This window comes from Homarus americanus, unplaced genomic scaffold, assembly GCF_018991925.1.
Source record: "Homarus americanus isolate GMGI-L3 unplaced genomic scaffold, GMGI_Hamer_2.0 scaffold37032, whole genome shotgun sequence".
In the NCBI taxonomy this organism is placed as follows: Eukaryota; Metazoa; Arthropoda; class Malacostraca; order Decapoda; family Nephropidae; genus Homarus; species Homarus americanus.
In genome coordinates this window covers 5,347,076-5,369,670 of record NW_024731852.1, presented here as the reverse complement: position 1 = coordinate 5,369,670, position 22,595 = coordinate 5,347,076, and the positions used below count along the sequence as shown (strand labels likewise).

The 22,595-nt window shown below is 49.2% G+C and overlaps 1 protein-coding gene across 1 annotated transcript in view; it reads right to left on the bottom strand.

Moving 5' to 3' along the window:
- LOC121867963 (flap endonuclease 1-like) overlaps positions 1-3,692 on the bottom strand; it is a 10,396-nt gene extending 6,704 nt beyond the window's left edge. The window contains exons 1-2 of the mRNA XM_042368135.1: positions 3,500-3,692; positions 92-194 (exon numbers count right to left, since the gene is read on the bottom strand). Coding sequence (XP_042224069.1) covers positions 92-194; positions 3,500-3,581 — 185 coding nt within the window. The 5' untranslated portion in view covers positions 3,582-3,692. The remainder of the gene's footprint in view (positions 1-91; positions 195-3,499) is intronic.
- Between the last annotated feature and the right edge of the window lie 18,903 nt (positions 3,693-22,595).

Genomic DNA, 22,595 nt, shown 5'->3' with positions numbered 1-22,595 from the left:
GTTTAATTGGAAGAGTGAGAGGATCACAATGTGGTTTTTTTTTTTCTACTGTATATTAGAAAAAGTCTTTCCATTATCACAGTTACAGTACCTGGTGGTTTCTCCATCAGCTGTTGTAAGCATGTTACCTTCCTGTCGAACAGCAACCAGGAACTGGTATAGACTCATTGATGCATCCACTGCCACTTTGCGACCTAAATATAAAAGTAAGATATCGGTACATTAGTATCTTTAGGGACTGTACTCATAACACACCAATTAAGGATCTAGGCCCAGAAAGTTGTAATTACTGTACAGTATAGTAATTTCTTGTGCTAATGACTCTAGGAGTAATTTCCTTCAATTTGCAACCCTATTTACAGAATCTTCAACATTGAGAAGAAACACAAGTTCATGCACACAACACGTATCTCTTAAGTATAATTTGATTATACTGCATGTACAATACAGGTATACAAATTTTGTTTTTAATAATCTAACCCCTTGGGTATGAGGGATACCTGTGTATACAATGTACCAAAATATTTACCTCTGGAAACAGAAGGTGGAGGAACTATAGATCCCAAAGGAATTTACTTTCAAAACTAATGTACCAATAAGTATACAGTATACCGATAGTATGCTGTTTTGCGTAATTACATGAATTTTAAATAGATATGTAAAGCATAATTTGAGAATGACTGCAATTTCCTCTGGGAACTGAACTGTTTGATTTTTAGCAGGAACATTTTTTTTTCCATTTTCTACAGCACGCAGTGGTCCACAACTGTATTAAAAAATTTTGTTTTTCATACATAATCGTTAGACAGAGTTTGCAGAATAATTACTAGCTGCTATCCCACTTATAAAATAAGGTTAGGTTAGGGATAATAGTGGTTGACAGTGTCACACGTAAACCGGTAACATGAAGAAATTGGCTGTTCTGTATACAGTAATTTTTTTTTATTACTTAAGGCAAACTGTTCATCCAAAACATAATGCCTGGATGCAACAGTTCCAGGATTACATCTGTGATACTATACAGTACTGTATTTTATTTCATCAATAAGGACACTTACCAGTTACTGCGGTATTATTTTAGTTTCGATCATCCAGCTTTAGGTTAGATTAGATATAGTTCCTGGGTTCTGTGGCTAGGTTAGGTTAAATTGGTTAGTTTAGGTTAGATAAAACAAAAAAATACTATAGCTTGGATATGTAAATACAAGGATGACCGAAACTAAAATTTTACCGTTACTACTACCTGTACCACATTGCATGATTTATAAGATAAAATGAGCCGACCTAAGGTAGGAAAGGTGGGTTAGGTAATTAGGTAAGCTAGGTTGCATTATTTCATTACCAATAAATGATATATCCCCTAATGTAACAGTATTTGGTAAATTTGGGGAAGTGTTCCTGTGGAAGAAACAAAATGTCCCATGTATACAGAGAGGAGTTATTTGACATCATAGTGTGTGGCCATGTACAGGTATTATGTTCAGGACAGTAAAGTATATTAGTGGAGCAGATGGCTAACACCAGAAGGAGTTGTTTGATTTAGTTCATTTTTTCCACAATGTTCTTTGGAAATAATACACTTTTAAAAATAATACACTTTTTATTTTATTTTTGTTTTCTCTATGTGCGATCATAAATCACCTGTAGTGGGTTGAACATGAAGGCTACGGGAAATTGCAGGGTAAAACAGTGAAAAACTGATCACATGAAACTAAAAAAATTAAAAAATGTTTACATGAAGAAATTAATTAATTACCATAAATATTCTGCCAAAAAATCTGTCGTGTTGTAATCCGCTTAGTTTGTTTGTTTCAGTGCAATAACCGATTGTACTCTCACCTCAAAAAAAAAAAAAAAACGTAAAATTACATCATTTTTCAAGAAATTTGCTTTCATTGATACCAGATATCAAACTAAGTTCTTTATACTTAATATGCTGGGGGTGCTGCTGGCTAGGAAGTTAGGTAAGGTTTGGAGGTGCTACTATAGTGTACGGTCTACAAGATATTTAGGTTAGGTTAGACTAAAGATGTCTTTGTAAACCACACTCTATAGTAGTACCGGTGGTAAATTTGAAGATTACAGCAACCAAAGAATTTAATAAAAAATATGTGTTGCCTAACCTAACCTAATGTAGTAAATATTACATTAGATTATTATAATAAAATTATCATAGAAAAAATATTTCTTTCAATTGAGTGTAGTGAATTTCCAGAATTCTGTGGTTGCTGTTTACTGCAGTATTACCGCACCGGTTAGGAAGGTTTCTTTGGTTAGGTTGGTTAGATCAGGTTCTATAAGTTCTGTGCACTGTCATATAGTTTTTATTACCATCACCCAGCAAGTGCAGCGTACTTAATATTGGAAGAACAAATACTGACAATGTATACAGCCTTAACAACATCAACTTAGAGAAGTCGACTTGTGAAAGAGAACTCGGGGTACTTGTAAGACCGGACCTACGGCCTAGAAAACAGTGCGTTAATGTTTGAAATAAGGCAAACAGAGTATTGGGTTTTATATCTTGAAGTGTAAGTAATAAGAGTGCAGAGGTCTTATTGCAACTATATCTTGCGCTAGTCAGGCTGCACCTCGATTATGCGGTTCAGTTCTGGTGCCCTTATTATAGAATGGATATCAATTCACTAGAGTCGGTGCAGCGAAGAATGACGAAAATGATTCCGGGACTTAGAAACCTTCCATATCAGGATAGGTTAAAGAAACTTGCTTGCATTCCCTAGAAAGACGAAGAGTGCGGGGAGATATGATAGAAGTATTCAAGTGGGTGAAAGGAATCAATAAAGGGGATATACATAAAGTTCTTATAATATCCGAGCAGGATAGGACTCGAAGCAACGGATTTAAGTTGGATAAGTTTAGGTTTAGGAGAGAGATAGGAAGACACTGGTTCACAAATAGGGTGGTGGACGAGTGGAACAAGCTTAGCAACTTTGTAGTAAGTGCTGGAATGCTGGAAAGTTTCAAAAGGAGGCTAGATAGATTCATGGATGATAGAGAGTGGTAGTAACTCTCGACAGGAGCTGCCATGCACAGGCCAACCGGCCTATTGCAGACTCCTTATTTCCTTATGTTCTTATGTTAACATCTGTGGAAAAAATTAACTTTTGGTGTTAACTATCTGTTCAGTATTACCCGAAAAAACTTGCTCCGAATTTTTCGGCTTTATCATGGGGTAAGAAAGCCTTCATATTCTACATAAAAAAAAATCCTCAAGTTACATATTTTGGTGCGATAGTCTTACTATTTTTTTCCAAGTTTGACTAGGGTTTGTTTAAATTGTCATTCATCTATTTGGGAATCACTGAAGAAAGATTAATTATTCTCCCTAAATCCACATGTCGTTTATTTTACTCATAACGCCATACACGTGTTATCCTCAAATCAAGTTATTTCTTAAATGCAGCCTGTAAGACCTCAATCCCCACACATACAGTAAGGTAGTGTGTGCCTTATGTTGGTAACTCAATACTCCTCTTACCAAAGAAGTTCTTCATTTCATTTTCCTTCACAGCGCTCGGTGCAGCATCTGCTATAAGCTTCGCTAGTCCCAATATTCCCATGTTGCAAACTTATTGAAAACTGGAGACGTCTGGTGAAGGTAAACAAACGCTGGTCACCCCGCAGCTCCTAGAAAAGCGCGCCAAGGTTGGTGCGTCCGGGTGTGAAGCCTTGTACACAGTGTGAAATATACTCAATTATATCTCACTCCCTACCGTACTATATTCACTCTAAGATGTTTAGGCTTTAACAAGTATACCGATACATATTTCTTAAGGTTCTTGATGGTGTGATATTTCTTTATTTTATAAAACATGCATGACATATTTATTCGATGTAATAAAAAAATAATAATAATTTGTAGGGATACAAGCCCAAGATTTTTCTTACTAACTCCTTCAGCTCACTGCACAGAGCTCGTAATTGTTAATTAATGTTGAACGAGTGTATTACTAACTAAATGATATGACTCAGTTAAATATATTTTAGGTTATTAGAAGTAATTTACATTAATAGTCCACTGCGCTACGCACGTCTGTCAGATTTCAAATGTTTATCAACAAACTCACGTGCCAGTGAAGGTCATTCATAATTATGGACAAAGATCACGTTATTAATGATTGGAAAATATTTGATGCAGGGTTGTATGTTTTATAATGCCGGTAAATCTTTTTGTGTAGTTTAATAAAGAAGTGAGTTCTTTTATGGGTATTTTGGCCTCTTATGTGTTGGCCCGGGCTGCTCTTACCGCCACTAGTTCGAGTAGTAAAAATTAAGAAAAATCCCGACTTATTCGTGCATACACGTTTTAATATAAATTTGGGATAAACTGTAGTGATACAAAAATATAAATAAATAAATAAAATTTGGTGGAAAAAATAAAATCATTTTAGTGACTACAAATCGATTATAATTATACCCAAATAATTCAAAATCGTAATTCTAATAGCATGTACATTACGTCGCCAGGCACATCTTTATAGTACTGGTCGAAGGGGTAAGTTTTACTGGTGTGGAGACGGTTAAGACTGCTGCTTCCTGGTAGACCAGCACACGACGCAGGAGATAATAATGGGCTAATGTTTTCCAGCCTTAAGATGTACTGGTCTTCCTCCAGCACAGATCGTAGGTCTCTGTGAAGGACGTCCAGTGCAGTGCTTCCACCCTCAATATTTTAAATTTCTCAGATGAGCTTAAAAAATTCCTGGGATTCCATGAAAATTCCTTAGATTTTTGGTTTTGTATATATATATATATATATATATATATATATATATATATATATATATATATATATATATATATATATATATATATATATATATATAATTTTTTTTTTTTTTACATATCTTATGTACAGGCAAATATATGAATAAAATAATGCTTCAATACTGAAGACAAAATAGTTTAGGAAAAGATGCCAATGCTTCCAGCCACAGTAACTAGCAGTACTTAGCCCTGCCTTACACTGTGGTGCGGGTTGTTTGGTTCACACTCAGGATGGGATGCAGAAAGGAAACTCACAATGTGCTCTCTGTATACCTATTGTATTGGATGTACAGTGCAGCTTGGTGCTGGGAAGTGGCAGCGTGGTTACAAGCGTGATGTAGAGGGAGCTGGTTGGTGAGGATGCTCAGAGGAGGACCAGCCTGTGGGTCGCCATGCTCGCCGGCGGAAGCGAGGGCCGCTAGGCAGGAGCGGAGGAGGTGGTGTTACTTGAAGACTGGCTGTAGGTAGAAAGAGAGGTGGCTTAATAGTTGACCTCCGTGATGTATGGCGGCGCTGGTTGACCTAGACCACGAGGCATACACTGGGGAATTCGCGGGGTCGGCTACTCAGCGACAAGCATTTGTAGGGGAGGAATCCACTACAACACCATGGTGTTATCATATTTTTCTGGTGTTCTAAATATACATTCCTATGCATAAGTACATTTGGTAAAAGGTACAATGAAAACAAGAATAGGCATGAAGAGTTTCAATTAATTTGTATTCCAAATGGCAGTAATTATCTCACACTTTGACCTCTACTTATTTCCTCAAGAAATTTCTTACTCAAATTAGCAGTTTCTTCATCATCTACATTTGCTACCATTCTCGAATGAAGCTAAGCATCTCTTTGGGAGGATCTAAGGTTGCAGCCACACGGCTCCCCCTTTGCTGCAACCACAGTTTTGATGTCATAAGACAGAAGACTCATTTTTTTACCTTTTTATCCTCTTCGCCACTGATCGGCTTGTTAGCCGCTTGGGCGCTTTAGAGCTGCTCTGTGAGCTCTCTTGATAAGCTTAAGCTGACTAAAAACTCTTTCTACAGAAGCATTAGAGAATGGGAAGGAAAAAAGCAGACATTACTTTAGACAAGTTAGGATACATCTGGTTTCTTACAGCATTTTTTGCCTGAAGATGAAGAGCCAATAATCTTGAATGCTCATAGCACTAGCAACATAAGGGCACATAGCATGCTGCCTCCATTCATTGTCCAAAGTTTGCATATCAACAATGTCTTTAAGATATGGCATTTGTTTTAATAAATGCAGCAAAGATGGCACTTTCATGTTCCATGCAGTGGAAGGAGACAGACATTCAAGGAAGTTAAACTTTTCAAGATCACTGAACCTCAAATGAATCTGCTGCACACATTGAATTAGGAATTCCCTGCAATGAGTGAGAAACAATTGTACATCAGGGTGGCTCTCTCCTATGTCTTTGGTTATGCTGTTCAAAGTATCTGTTGCTGCAATGCCAATGTAAACTTTGCTCAGTGGAACATAGTGCTGCTCTTGCTTACGAGCAATTTTATCAATATCAGTCTCTCTAAGATATGAGTACTGCATGAAATCTGAGCACAATGCTGATATCAGACCAGACACTTTTTTTTAAGTGAGTGCAACAATGGTATGTCACTTTGAAAGAATGAAACCAGCCTACCAAGGTTAAAGGACATGAATTCAAGATAAGCTCTGGTAGACTTGTTACTGAGCTTTCTCAAAATGCTGTCATTTGTGTTTGTGGGATCCTCAAATGCAGCATTCTGAAAATAAAGCTGTAATGCATCATATTGCTCTAATATCTTGTTAACACAAGCCTTCATTGACAGCCAGCGAGTGAGTCCAGCTCTTAAGATTTGATGCCTATCAATATCTAGAAAGTCCTGGAATTCTTTCAGTGCATCACGCCTCTGTGAAGATACATGAAAATGTGAGTAAATATTTCTGCAAAAATCCTCTAATGGTTTTGGAAGCTTCAATGATGCATGAGAAGAGCACAAGTTAATCAAGTGACAAGAACATTTTACTGGCAGTATCCATGGCCATGGGTAATTGCTCACCAGCAGTTGTGACACCGAATGTTTTTTCCCAAACATTGTGTTGCATGTATCTGCACAGAAACCAATGACATTTTGCATTGGTATGCACTTCTCACTGAAACACCCAAGAACATATTAGATATCACAAAGCTGATTTTCCTTAAAATTTCTTAGATTTTACAAATTCCTGGGAAAATTCCATATCATGCTTTACTAGACCAGAAATTCCTTAAAATCAGGGATATTCCTTAAAAGTGGAAACACTGGTCCAGTGTATGTCAGCAAGTCCATTGTCGTGCGACCAGACCACAAACTTTAAAAATGCTACAAAAATAAATGAAATTTTTAAAAATTGTTTCTTTAAGGCCTCATCTTGTGTTGTGTTGTAGCCTCTTGATATACTGTAGCGTCCTGGAATGCGTATTGCCTACCTTGGAATAGCATCTGCTGTATTGTTCCTATTGAAGTTTTACCGTAAAAGGGAACCAACTCCTCGGGTATAAAGCTAGCAAAATCACCAGAGTCAGACTTATAATGCTTGAGAAAATGGTCAAAAACCACTAAATTCCAGCGGAGGGCTTCCTTGAATTTCAGAGGTGGACGGACAAAGCCCTTGAAGATGATAGCAGGAAGCCAAGTAGAGCGCCAGTGATTTAGCCACCCCCCAGGAGAGTGTTCATTGTATGGTATAGTGACTGAGGGGTAACCCACCCAGGAACCTGTCCCTGGCAATGGAAAGAAAATACAATGGTCAGGTACTGTAACAGGCTACGTCAAACACAGTGACAATATTATCAACCATGTCACCATCATTTATTTTTGCTTATACAGTACACGAAGAATTGTACCAAATTAAGAATCAATATTGTGTGTTGTATCAGGCTTTTCGTCAGTCAATGGGTTGTCTGGACCCGTGTAAAACATGATCTGACCACATTAGAATCAGAGGCTCAGTGCCCAGCCATAAACAGAAACAGTCACCAGTTATAATAAATAGTGACAACCTGGCTTCTTTATTGTCCCGATTTGAGATGTGTACAGCCCTGTAAGAAAGCTTATTATCACCACTTTCACCAGTGTATAATAGTTCACAGCCATATCTATATTGAACAACCACAGGGACATACCACATCCCTGTCTAACACCCACATTTATTTCAAATGTTTCACTTTCTTTCCCATTTACTCATACTGTTGTCCTGCTGTTCTTAAAGAATGCTTTTACTGCATTTAATAGCCTTCCTCCCATCCCATACACTTGTAATACCTCCCATAATGCTTTTCTGTTCACCCTATCATATGCCTTTTCCAAATCTAATATAAATCAAAAGCCATCTGTTATTAATATAAAAAACTAAAACATATTAAAACCAAGAAAAAAGGGAATAAAATACATCAAGGAAATATAGTTTCGTTGCCTACAGTGAGAGACAAGGAAAACTTATTATGTCATCTTTAGAGAAAAAGTAGGTGGTCAGATAAGCCTTCGTGTAGGAATCATGTTACCTGTACGCCGAGGCGAGGCGAGCCAGCGGGTGTCTCACGCGAATAGCTTGGTGGTCCTTGCCACCGCTGCGGTGATGGATGGGAACTATATTCTTCAGATGAAAGTTGAGACCCCGCCAGGACGTAGAGTCGCCCTGTGGGATGATCACTAACTAATCTTCTCCTTCAGCGAGTTCAGATTATTTTAATGTCAATCTATATTACTTAAATATTAATCTATCCTCACTGATTAATCTGTTGCTCAAATACTAATCTATTAAAAGTGAAAGTGAGTCCCAATAGCCCCTTTCCTGGTGACACAGGTGGTGATGACCCCAGGGGTCTTCACCAGGTGGATCAGGAGCCAGGGCATGGTAGGCCCGCTGGGAAGCCTTAGGTCTTGGCACACCGTGCCAGCAGGCGGGTGCGGCGAGCCTCCAGCATAGCCTGCAACACAGTTTGTTTACAGGAAGCATGACTGTATTCTCATTGCCCGAGGCTGTCTTGTTTCCTGAGGTTGTCTCTACTGCTGCTGTTGTCTTTTCAGTTGCTGCTGTCAGTGCAGCTGCCTGCTCTCCGTGTGTTGTGGTCATCTGTTGTTGTTGTTGTTGTTGTATGTTTGTATACTGTTGGCTCCACTTTCCTCATTGTGACAGTTGAGTCGACCGGTGTTAACGGCAGGTGTCTATTCTCTTCCAGCGGTAAAAACTTGCGTCGATTCATTACTGAGGATATGCAATTAGGTGGTGGGTGGGAGGCAGGGGTGGGTGGGAGGCAGGGGTGGGTGTGGGAGGCAGGGGTGGGGTGGGGAGGCAGGTTGGGTGGAGGCAGGGTGGGTGTGGGGGACAGGGGTGGGTAGTGGAGGCAGGGGTGGGTGTGGAGGCAGGGGTGGGAGGCAGGGGTGGGTGTGGAGGCAGGGGTGGGTGTGGAGGCAGGGGTGGGGTGTGGGAGGCAGGGTGGGTGGAGGCAGGGGTGGGTGTGGGGCTGGGGGTGGAGGCAGGGGTGGGGTGTGGGGGGCTGGGGTGGGTGTGGAAGCAGGGGTGGGTGTGGGAGGCGGGTGGGTGGAGCAGGTGGGTGTGGGAGGCAGGTGGGTGGGGCTAGTGTGTGGAGGCAGGGGGGGTGTGGGAGGCAGGTGGGGGAGGCAGGTGGGTGTGGGCAGGGGTGGGTGGGGCTGGGGTGGGGTGGGGAGGTGGGTGGGTGTGGAGGCAGGGGTGTGGGAAGAGGTGGGTGGGTGGAGGCAGGTGGGTGTGGAGGCAGGGGTGGTGTGGAGGCAGGGGTGTGGAGGCAGGGGTGGGTGTGGAGGCAGGGGGTGTGGAGGCAGGGGTGGGTGGAGGCAGGGGTGGGTGTGGGGGCTGGGGTGGGTGTGGAGGCAGGGGTGGGTGTGGAGGCAGGGGTGGAGGTGGGTGGGGCTGGGGTGGTGTGGAGGCAGGGGTGGGTGGAGGCAGGGGTGGGTGGAGGCAGGGGTGGGTGGGGCAGGGGTGGGTGTGGAGAGGGTGTGGTGGGTTTCGTGCTGCCTTCATCAAGCTGCATTCATCACGCTGCTTTCATCATGCTGGTTCTTCTCTGCTCGTATGTACTGTGGTTGACGTCCGGCTGGCCATGGGTGGTACTGTGAGTGACATTTGACAGAGAAACAATCCTAAAGGGGTGATGGATTAGTTGGAAGTGCATTCGCAAAAAAAAAGTTTACTTTATATGTTAGGTCAATGTTTGGCAACTATCATTTCCGTCACGACCATGTTCTCAACAGGCTGGGTCGGGGAGTGAAGCTCTGCGCACTACACTGAATATCATTTATCACTGCGCGTCAAAGAGTACATCACAAATCATAATAGCATAAAAATACACTGAGTGAAGCTCTGCATTCATCGCAATATTACTTTATATTAACCATCATCAACAACACACAGCTTACGGGACAAAAGACGGGGGATTAGTGTGGTCAAGCGGCGGGGCGGGTCAGAAGGACGTGAGGTCACCCGAGCGGGGTGGGGCGAGGCGGGGCGGCGCGGGGCGAGGCGAGGCTGGCCAGGCCCAGCCAGGCTGGTGCGTTGCGGGTGAGGTGGGGAGGAGCCGAGGCGTGGTTGATCGGGCCAAACCGAGGCTTCGCGGGGCGGGGAGGGGCACGGACCGGAGGGGCGGGGCAGGGATGGGAGGAAGGGTAAGGAGGGTGAGGTAAGGATTAGGACAGGGAGGAGGATGTAGGTTAAAAGACATGTTAAGTTATAACAGTTAGTACAGACACCGCTTTCATCACTGAAACACAATGGCTACATTTAACACTGACCAACAATCAAACTGTACTTGGGCTACTGAGAATGCCACAGATAGCGGGTGACACTGAGAAATTACGTTAAGCACTGAACATATTTCTATTAAAAATTCGCGCCTGCCACCACAAGAGACATTTACTCGCTGTAACGGTGACACACTAGGACACTTTTCACGCTACTACGCAGGAACTTCTTATTACGCACTTTTGAACTAACGAGCCAGGTGTTATGGCTAACGGGGGAGGGCGTGAGTTACGTTAAGTACGCTGGCACCATTGTAATGAGACACAATAAACAGAGAAGAGGAAGATATATATATATATAGAGAGTAGAAATGTAAAGATAGGAAACTTGGTAGCGTGGCCTGGATGTTATTTGCACAGCGTCACTACGCTTATCTTATCTCGTATGTCAATACACATATATCACTTCTTAAAGGGACAACTTGTTAAACACCTCTTCGATACAACTATTTATTAATTCACTCAATGACATGGACACATTAATATCACTATTATATCGGGGTACTAACACATCATGCTTTACGTTACTTGACACTGACTCTCGGACACACCTGAATGAATACACTTCCCACAGTAGGTAACTCACCCTAGGACGTTCTGACAAGACTCACGTGTACCCTGACGTAGGCCCAGTGAATGCTTGGCTGGGCTGCCTCCATCACAGGGAGAGTCTGCTTAGCTGACGATGCCGTGGTCTAGTCGGGAGGTCTCCCTCCCGACCTGGGGAGGGGACGTGCGTGACTCTGCTTAGTGAACCGAGTGACGACCCGAACGGGAGAGAGATGACAGCAACCAGAATGAGAATCGTAATGGAATGGGAATGGTAATGCCCGTGGACGGGACTGTAGGGCCTTTATATGGGGTCGGCCCAGCCGGCTTCTGACCTCTAACAATTAACACTAAACTGGTTTGATCTGGATAATTGTGTGCAGGTGTGGTCCTGGCCAGGTGTCTTGGCTAGGTGCGGTTGTAGGTCACCGGCTCACGTCATTAGCGGGCCAGGTCAAGTCCCTAGGGTCGACCTGAGGTGTGTCAACCTGGAATGCGGTGGTACCACGAGGTCTGTGGTGTACTCGCTGTTATATGTGACATAATTCTGGGCTGTAAGCTTTGGTCTGACAATCACTCATTACATTTGTTATACTCGATCAGGGGCCTTTGTTATACTCGATCATGGGCCTTTGTTATACTCGATCAGGGGCCTTTGTTATACTCGATCAGGGGCCTTTGTTATACTCGATCAGGGGCCTTTGTTATACCCGGATCAGGGGCCTTTGTTATACCCGATCAGGGGCCTTTGTTATACCTGCTCATGGGCCTTGCATACCCGATCAGGGCCTTATACCGACTCAGGGGCCTTTGTTACACTCTCGTCATGGGCCTTTGTTATACTCGATCAGGGCCTTGTTATACCTTGATCAGGGCCTTGTTATACTCAATAGGGGCTTTGATATGTGCTCAGAGGCATACCTGGGAGTGTCAGAGGTGTACCTGGAGTGTCGGAGGTAAGTTCTTGAGAGTGTCAGGTGGTGTACCCGGGCCAGTGCTTGGAGTCAGGTGTCAGGTGTACCTGGGGAGTGTCAGGGTGTACCTGGGAATGTCAGAGGTGTACACAGTGTCATAGGTGTACCTGGGAGTGTCAGAGGTGTACCTGGAGTGTCAAGACTGGGAGTGTCAGAGGAGGTGTACCTGGGGAGTGACAGAGGTGTAACTGGATGTGTCAGAGGTATGCCTGGGAGTGTCAGAGGTGTACCTGGGAGTGTCGGAGGTGTTCCTGAGAGTGTCAGTGGTGTACCTGGACATGTCAGAGCTGTACCTGAGGTTTCTGAGGTGTACCTGCAGGTGTCAGAGGTGTGCCTGGGAGTGTCAAGGGGTGTGCCTGGGAGTTTCAGCGGTGTGCCTGGGGTGTCAGCGGTGTACCTGGGAGTGTCAGGGGTGTACATGGAGTGTCAGAGGTGTACCTGGCAGTGTCAGCGGTGTACCTGGGGAGTGTCCGAGGGGGTATACCTGGGAGTATGAGAGGTGTACCTGGGGTGACAGAGGTGTACCTCGATGTGTGTCAGAGGTGTACCTGGGAGTGTCAGAGGTGTGCCTGGGAGTGTGGAGTGTTCCTGGGAATATCGGAGGTGTACCTGGGAGTGTCAGAGGTGTGCCTGGGAGTGTCTGAGGTGTGCCTGGAAGTGTCTGAGGGGTGTGCATGGGAGTGTCAGAGGTGTGCCTGAGTGTCAGCGGTGTACCTGGGAGTGTCAGAGGTGTACCTGGGTGTCGGAGGTGTTCCTGAGAGCGTCAGTGGTGTACCTGGACGTGTCAGAGCGTGTACCTGGGAGTTTCTGGGGTGTACCTGCGAGTGTCAGGTGTGGCCTGGGAGTGTCAGGGGTGTGCCTGGGGTTTCAGCGGTGTACCTGGGGAGTGTCAGCGGTGTGCCTGGGAGTGTCAGAGGTGTGCCTGGGAGTGTCTTGGGTGTGCCTGGGAGTGTCTGAGGTGTGCCTGGGTGTCTGAGGTGTACATGGAGTGTCAGAGGTGTGCCTGGCAGTGTCCAGTGTACCTGGGGTGTCCGAGGTATGCCTGGGAGTATGAGAGGTGTACCTGGGGTGACAGAGGTGTGCCTGGATGTGTCAGAGGTGTACCTGGGGAGTATCAGAGGTGTACCTGGGAGTTGCCGAGGTGTTCCTAAGAGTGTCAGTGGTGTACCTGGACGTGTCAGAGCTGTACCTGGACGTGTCAGAGCTGTACCTGGGAGTGCCGGGAGGTGTACCTGGGAGGTCTGAGGTGTACCTGGGAGTGTCAGAGGTGTACCTGGGAGTATCAGAGGTGAACCAGAGTGTCAGAGGAGTCCTGGGAGGTGAGAGGTGCACTGGGGAGTATCGGAGGTGTACCTGGGAATGTCAGAGGCGTACCTGGAATTGTCAGGGGTGTACCTGGAAGTGTCGGGGTGTACCTGGAAGTGTCAGAGGTGTACCTGGGAGTGTGAGAGAACCTGGAAGTGTCTGAGGTGTACATGGAGTGTCAGGTGGTGTATCTGGCAGTGACAGAGGTACCTGGGAGGTCACAGGTGTACCTGGGATTGTCAGAGTTGTACCTGGGAGGTCGGAGGTGTTCCTGAGAGTGTCAGGGTGTACCTGGACGTGTCAGAGGTGTACCTGGGAGTATCTGAGGTGTACCTGGGAGTGTCAGAGGTGTACCTGGGAGTGTCAGGGGTGTACCAGGAAGTGTCGGGGTGTCTCCTGAAGGTCAGAGGTGCACTGGAGTGTCTGAGGTGTACCTGCGAGTGTCAGAGGTGTACCTGGGAGTGTCAGGGGGTGCACCTGGGAGTGAAGCGGTGTACCTGGGTGTGTCAGCGGTGTACCTGGGAGTGTCAGAGGTGTACCTGGGAGTGTCTTAGGTGTACCTGGAAGTGTCTGAGGTGTACATGGAGTGTCAAGGTGATCTGGCAGTGTCATGGTGTACCTGGGAGTGTCTGAGGTATACCTGGGAGTATGAGAGGTGTACCTGGGAGTGACAGAGGATGTACCTGGATGTGTCAGAGGTATACCTGGAGTGTCAGAGGTGTACCTGGGAGTGTCGGAGGTGTTCCTGAGAGTGTCAGTGGTGTACCTGGACATGTCAGAGCTGTACCTGGGAGTTTGGAGGTGTACCTGCGAGTGTCAGAGGTGTACCTGGGAGTGTCAGGGGTGTACCTGGGAGTTTCAGCGGTGTACCTGGGAGTGTCAGGGTGTACCTGGGAGTGTCGGGGTACCTGGGAGTGTCTTAGGTGTACCTGGGAGTGTCGAGGTACCTGGAAGTGTCTGTGGTGTACATGGAGTCAGAGGTGTACCTGGCAGTGTCAGCGGTGGCACCTGGTGAGTGTCTGCACAGCTGGGAGTATGAGAGGTGTACCTGGTAGTGACAGAGGTGTACCTGGATGTGTCAGAGGTGTACCTGGGAGTGTCAGAGGTGTACCTGGAGTGTCAGAGGTGTACCTGGGAGTGTCAGTGGAGTACCTGGGAGTTATCTGAGGTGTACCTGGGAGGTCAGAGGTGTACCTGGGAGTGGCAGAGAAGTACCAGGGAGTGTCACAGGTGTACCTGGGAGTGTGAGAGGTGTACCTGGGAGGTGGGAGAGGTGTACCAGAGTGTCTGAGGAGTCCTGGAAGTGTCAGAGGTGTACCTCGAGGTCTGGAGGTGTACCTGGGAGTGTCAGAGGTGCCTGGGAGGGAGAGGTGAACCAGGAGTGTCAGAGGAGTACCTGGGAGTGTGAGAGGTGTACCTGGGAGTATCGGAGGTACCTGGGAGTGTCAGATGTACCAGGGAGTGTCTGAGGTGTACCTGGGAGTGTCAGAGGTGTACCTGGGAGTTTCAGGGTGGTACCTGGAAGTGGCAGAGGTGTACCTGGCGTGTCTGAGGTGTACCTGGGAGTGTCTGAGGAGTACCTGTGGTGTTCAAGGTGTACATGGAGTGTCAGAGGTGTACCTGGCAGTGTCAGCAGTGTAACTGGGAGTGTCAGAAGTATACCTGGAGTATGAGAGGTGTACCTGGGAGTGACAGAGGTACCTGGGAGTGTCAGAGGTGTACCTGGGAGTGTCAGAGTTGTACCTGGGAGTGTCGGAGGTGTTCCTGAGAGTGTTAGGGGTGCCTGGACGTGTCAGAGGTGTACCTGGGAGATCTGAGGTGTACCTGGGAGTGTCAGAGGTGTACCTGGGAGGTCAGGTGTACCTGGAAGTGTCAGGGGTGGAAGTGTCAGAGGCACCTCGGAGTGTCTGAGGTGTACCTGAGTGTCAGAGGTGTACCTGGGAGTGTCAGGGTGTACCTGGGAGGGTCAGGTGTACCTGGGAGTGTCAGCGGTGTGACCTGTAGTGTCAGAGGTTACCTGGGAGTGTCTTAGGTGTGTACCTAGGGAGTGTCTGAGGTGTACCTGGAAGTGTCTGAGGTGTGCCTGGAGTGTCAGAGGTGTACCTGGCAGTGTCAGGGTGTACCTGGGAGTGTCTGAGGTATACCTGGGAGTATGGAGAGGTGTACCTGGGAGTGACAGAGGTTTACCTGGATGTGTCAGAGCTGTACCTGGGAGTTTCTGAGGTGTACCTGCGAGTGTCAGAGGTGTACCTGGGAGGTCGGGGTACCTGGGAGTGTCAGCGGTGTACCTGGGAGGTTCAGCGGTGTACCTGGGAGGTCAGAGGTACCTGGAGTGTCTGAGGTGCCTGGGAGAGTCTGGAGGTGTACCTGGAAGTGTCTGAGGTGTACATGAGTGTCAGAGGTGTACCTGGAGTGTCAGAGGAGTACCTGGGAGTATCTGAGGTGTACCTGGGAGTGTCAGAGGTATCTGGGAGTGTCAGGGTGTACCTGGGAGTGTCTGAGGTGTACCTGGGAGTGTCAGAGACTACCTGGGAGTTATCTGAGGTGTACCTGGAGTGTCAGAGGTACCTGGGGTGTCAGGGGGTACCTGGGAGTGTCAGCGGTGTACCTGGGAGTGTCAGGGGTGTACCTGGGATTGTCAGGGGTGTACCTGGAAGTGTCAGAGGTGTACCTCGGAGTGTCTGAGGTGTACCTGGGAGTGTCAGAGGTGTACCTGGGAATGTCAGAGGTGAACCAGGGAGTGTCAGGAGAGTACCTGGGAGTGTGAGAGGTGCCTGGGAGTATCGGAGGTGTACCTGGGAATGTCAGAGGCGTACCTGGAATTGTCAGGGGTGTACCTTGAAGTGTCAGGGTGTACCTGGAAGTGTCAGAGGTACCTGGAGTGTCTGAGGTGTACCTGGGAGTGTCAGAGGTGTACCTGGGAGGTGAGAGGTGAACCAGGGAGTGTCAGAGGAGTACCTGGGAGTGTGAGAGGTGTACCTGGGAGTATCGGAGGTGTACCTGGGAGTGTCAGATGTGTGCTGGGAGTGTCTGAGGTGTACCTGGGAGTGTCAGAGGTGTACCTGGGAGTTTCAGGGTGTACCTGGAAGTGTCAGAGGTACCTGGCAGTGTCTGAGGTGTACCTGGGAGTGTCTGAGAGTACCTGGAAGTGTCTAAGGTGCACATGGAGTGTCAAAGGTGTACCTGGCAGTGTCAGCGGTGTAACTGGGAGTGTCAGAAGTATACCTGGGAGTATGAGAGGTGTACCTGGGAGGACAGAGGTACCTGGGAGGTCAGAGGTACCTGGGAGTGCAGAGTTGGCCTGGGAGTGTCGAGGTGTTCCGAGAGTGTCAGGTGTACCTGGACGGTCAGAGGTGTACCTGGGGAGTATCTGAGGTGTACCTGGAGTGTCAGAGGTGTACCTGAGTGTCAGGGGTACCTGAAGTGTCAGGGGTGGAAGTGTCAGAGGTGCACTGGAGTGTCTGAGGTGTACCTGCGAGTGTCAGAGGTGTACCTGGGAGTGTCAGCAGTGTGCCTGGGAGTGTCAGCGGTGTACCTGGGAGTGACAGAGGTTTACCTGGATGTGTCAGAGCTGTACCTGGGAGTTTCTGAGGTGTACCTGCAGTGTCAGAGGTGTACCTGGGAGTGTCAGGGGTGTACCTGGGAGCAGCTGGTGTACCTGGGAGCAGCGGTGTACCTGGGAGGTCACGGGTACCTGGGAGGTCAGAGGTGTACCTGGAGTGTCGGAGGTGTTCCTGGAGAGCGTCAGTGGTGTACCTGGACGTGTCAGAGCTGTACCTGGAGTTTCTGGAGGTGTACCTGCGAGTGTCAGGAGGTGTACCTGGGAGTGTCAGGTGTACCTGGGAGGCTGAGCGGTACCTGGGAGTGTCAGGGTGTGCCTGGGAGGTCAGAGGTGTACCTGGGAGTGTCTGAGGTGTACCTGGGAGTGTCTGAGGTGTACCTGAAGTGTCTAAGGTGTACATGGAGTGTCAGAGGTGTACCTGGGAGTGTCAGAGGGAGTACCTGGGAGTATCTGAGGTGTACTGGGAGTGTCAGAGGTACCCCTGATGTCAGAGGTGTACCTGGGAGTGTCAGGGGTGTACCTGGACGTGTCAAAGGTGTACCTGGGAGTATCTGAGGTGTACCTGGGAGTGTCAGAGGTGTACCTGGAAGTCAGGGTGGAAGTGTCAGAGGTGCACCTCGGAAGTGTCTGAGGTGTACCTGCGAGTGTCAGAGGTGTACCTGGGAGTGTCAGGATGTACCTGGGAGTGTCAGCGGTGTACCTGGGAGTGACAGGTTTACCTGGATGTGTCGGGAGCTGTACCTGGGAGTTTCTGAGGTACCTGCGAGTGTCAGAGGTGTACCTGGGAGTGTCAGGGGTGTACCTGGGAGTGTCAGCGGTGTACCTAGGAGTGTCAGCGGTGTACCTGGGAGTGTCAGAGGTGTACCTGGGAGTGTCTGAGGTGTACCTGGGAGTGTCTGAGGTGTACCTGGAAGTGTCTGGAGGTGTACATGGAGTGTCAGAGGTGTACCTGACAGTGTCAGCGGTGTACCTGGGAGTGTCAGAGGTGTACCTGGGAGTGTCGGAGGTGTTCCTGAGCGTGTCAGTGGTGTACCTGGACGTGTCAGAGCTGTACCTGGGAGTTTCTGAGGTGTACCTGCGAGTGTCAGAGGTGTACCTGGGAGTGTCAGGGGTGTACCTGGGAGTGTCAGCGGTGTACCTGGGAGTGTCAGCGGTGTACCTGGGAGTGTCAGAGGTGTACCTGGGAGTGTCTGAGGTGTACCTGGGAGTGTCTGAGGTGTACCTAAGTGTCTGGAGGTGCATGGAGTGTCAGAGGTGTACCTGAGTGTCAGAGGAGTACCTGGGAGTATCTGAGGTGTACCTGGGAGTGTCAGAGGTGTACCTCGATGTGTCAGAGGTGTACCTAGGAGTGTCAGAGGTGTACATGGGAGGTCGGAGGTGTTCCTGAGCGTGTCAGTGGTGTACCTGGACGTGTCAGAGCTGTACCTGGGAGTTTCTGAGGTACCTGCGAGTGTCAGAGGTGTACCTGGGAGTGTGCGGAGTACCTGGGGAGGTCATCCGTGTACCTGGGAGTGTCAGGAGGTGTACCTGGGAGGTCTTAGGTGTACCTGGGAGTGTCTGAGGTGTACCTGGAAGTGTTGAGGTGTACATGGAGTGTCAGAGGTGTATCTGGAAGTGTCATCGGTGTACCTGGGAGTGTCAGCGGTGTACCTGGGAGTTTCATGGGGTGTACCTGGAAGCGTCAGGGGTGTACAGGGGAGTGCCAGAGGTGTACCTGGAAGTGTCAGTGGTGTACCTGGGAGTATCAGAGGAGTACCTGAAAGTGGGAGAGGTGTACCCGGGAGTATCGGAGGTGTACCTGGGAATGTCAGAGGTGTACCTGGAATTGTCAGGGGTGTACCTGGATGTGTCAGGGGTGTACCTTTAAGTATCAGAGGTGTACCTCGGAGTGTCTGAGGTGTACCTGGAGTGTCAGAGGTACCTGGGAGGTGTGAGAGGTGAACCAGGGAGGTCAGAGGAGTACATGGAGTGTCGGAGGTGTTCCTGAGCGTGTCAGTGGTGTACCTGGACGTGTCAGAGCTGTACCTGTAAGTTTCTGAGGTGTACCTGCGAGTGTCAGAGGTGCACTGGAGTGTCAGTGGTGTACCTGGGAGTGTCAGGCGGTGTACCTGGGAGGTCATCCGTGTACCTGGGAGTGTCAGAGGTGTACCTGAGTGTCAGTGGTGTACCTGGGAGTGTCAGAGGTGTACCTGGGAGTGTCATCCGTGTACCTGGGAGTGTCAGAGGTGTACCTGGGAGTGTCTTAGGTGTACCTGGGAGTGTCTGAGGTGTACCTGGAAGTGTCTGAGGTGTACATGGAGTGTCAGAGGTGTATCTGGCAGTGTCATCTGTGTACCTGGGAGTGTCAGCGGTGTACCTGGGAGTATCATGGGTGTACCTGAAGGTCAGGGGTGTACAGGGAGTGCAGAGGTTACCTGGAAGTGTCAGGTGTACCTGGGAGTATCGGAGGTGTATCTGGGAGTTTCGGAGACATTCCCAGTTACTCCTCTGACACTCCCAAGGACACCTCAGACACTTTCCCATGTACATTCCTGATACTCCCAGGTACACCCCTGACACTCCAAAACACACCTCCTGATGCTCCCAAGGTACACCCCACACACTCCCAGGTACCTCCTGACACTCCTCAGGTACTTGCAGGGCACTCCCATGTCATGTGCACCTCCTGTGACACACCCAGGTGTTCCATCTGACCTCCCCAGGTGCCTCAGAGATGCTCCCAAGGTGCCCAGACACTCCCAGGTACACATCTGACACTCCCAGGTACACCTCCTGACACTCCCAAGGTACACCTCTGACACTTCAGGTACACCTCTGACACTCTTAAGACACCTCCGACACTCCCCGGGTATCACCCACTGACACTCATGGTACACCTGACCTCCCAGGTACCTCACGACACTCCACAGGTGCACCTCAGGCGCTCACAGGTACCGCTCCTTTCTGGCACTCAGGTACCTGACGCCAAGGTGATCACTGACAATCCCTGGTACACCCCTGACTCCCAGGTACACCCTCTGGCTTGCTCCCAGGTGATTCCTCTGACACTCCTGGTGCACTATCCGACACTCACGTGGCAATCTCTGACACTCAGGGTGCACCTCACATACACTCTCTGGGCTCAGACACTCCCATGCATGCACACCTCCTGACCTCCCAGATTACACCTCTGACCTCCCAGGTACTCCACTGACACTCCCTAGAGTAGGCCTCACTGATGCTCGAGGTGCACCTCTAACACTCCCAGGTACACCTCCTGAGCCTCCCAAATTACACCACTGACACTTTCAGGTGCAACTGACCTCCAGATTCTCGTTTGACTCCCAGGTGCTCCTCCTGACAGTCCCAGGTACACCTCCTCTGGCCTCTGGAATTGCACTCCGATACTCCCAGGTACACTCCCAGTACTCCCAGGTACACCTCAGACACACTCCTGTGGTTCACCCATGTTGCTCCTGGTTCACCATCTGACACTCCTGGTGCACACCTCTGACACTCCCAGGTGCCTCTGATGCCTCCCAGATGCACCTCCGACCTCCCCAGGACAGTCTTCTGTTCTGTGCCATTAGTGCATTCAGACCCGTTGTGCCCATGTGTGCCTCTACCTTCTGTTCCCGACATGGTGGTCAGTGTCTCAGTGGCTGGGCACCTCTGACACTCAGTACACCTCAGGCCTCCCAAATTTACACCCCAGACACTCCCAGGTACACATCTGACACTCCCAGGTGCACCTCCTGACCTCCCAGGTAGGCCTCTGACACCTCAGGGAACACCTCCAACACTCCCAGGTACACCTCTGGCCACTGCCAGGTACACCTCAGACACTCCCAGGTACCCAGCTCAGACAATCCCAGGTTACACCTCCTGACACTCCCAGGTACACATCTCACACTCCACCTCCTGGCCTCCCAGGTACACCTCCTGATGCTCCCAGGTACACCTCTGACCTCCAGGTACTCCACTGAGCATTCCCTGGTACACCTCTGACACTCAAGGTGCACCTCTGACTCTTCCAGGTACACCTCCTGACCTCCCAGGTACACCTCTGACACCCCCATGTGCACCTCTGACACTGCCAGGTACATCTGACCTCCCAGGTACACCTGTGACACTCCTAGGTGCATCTCCGACACTCCAGATTACACCTCTTGCCTCCCAATTGCACCTCCGATATTTCAGTGCACACCTCCGATGCTCCCCAGGTGCACCTTTGACACTCCCAGGAACTCCACTGACACTCCCTGGTACACCTCTGACACTCCCAGTGCACCTCTGTGACCTCCCAGGCCACCTCCGACACTCCCAGGTACACCTCTGACCTCCCAGGTACACCTCTGACACTTCCAGGTACACCTCAGACTCCCAGGTGCACCTCTGACCTCCCAGGTACACCTCTGACACTCCCAGGTATCACTGACCTCCCAGGTACTCACTGACCTCCCTGGTGCTCCTCTGACAAGAGCCAGGTACACCCCTGACACTCCCAGGTACACCGCTGACACTCCAGGTACTGCACCCTGAAGCCTCCCAGGTACACCCCTGACACTCCCAGGTACACCTCTGACACTTCCCAGGTGCACCTCTGACACTCCCAGGTGCTCCACTGACACTCCTGGGCCTCCTCTGATACTCCCAGGTGCACCCTGACACTCCCAGGTGCACTCGAGCCTCGGGTACCCCTCAGACACTTTCCCAGATGGAGGCTCTGACACTCCCAGGTACTCCTCTGACACTCCCAGGTGCACCTCTGACACTCCGGTACACCTCAGACACTCCCAGGTACACCCCAGACACCCCATGTACACTTCTGACACTGCCAGGTACATCTCCTGACCTCCCAGGTACACCTGTGGCCTCCCTAGTGCATCTCCCTACACTCCCAGGTACACCTCTTGCACTCCCAGGTACACCTCCGATATTCCCAGGTACACCTCAGAGTACTCCCAGGTACACCTTTGACCTCCCAGGAACTCCACTGGCCTCCCTGGTACACCCTCCCAGGTGCACCTCGGGCTCCCAGGTACACCTCTGACACTCCCAGGTACACCTCCGACCTCCAGGTACACTCCGACACTCCCAGGTATGCACCTCCGACACTCCCAGGTACACCTCTGACACTTCCAGGTACACCTCAGACCTCCCAGGTTGCACCTCTGACACTCCCAGGTGCACCTCCTGACACTCCCAGGTACTCCACTGACCTCCTTGGTACTCCTCTGATTCTCCCAGGAGTACTCCTCTGACACTCCCAGGTACCTCTGACCTCCCAGGTACACCCCTGACCTCCCAGTACCCCTGAGCACTCAGGTACACCCCTGACCTCCCAGGTACACCCCTGACACTCCCAGGTGCTCCACTATTGGCCTCCTGGTGCTCCTCTGATGCTCCCAGGTACACCCTGACCTCCCCAGATTTGCCTCCTGACCTCCCCAGGTGCCCTCAGACACTCCCAGATGGACCTCCTGACACTCCCAGGTATATTTCTGACACTCCCAGGTACACCTCTGACCTCCGAGGTACACCTCAGACACTCCCAGGTACACCCCAGACACTCCCGGGTACACATCTGACCTCCCAGGTACACCTCCTGAGCCTCCC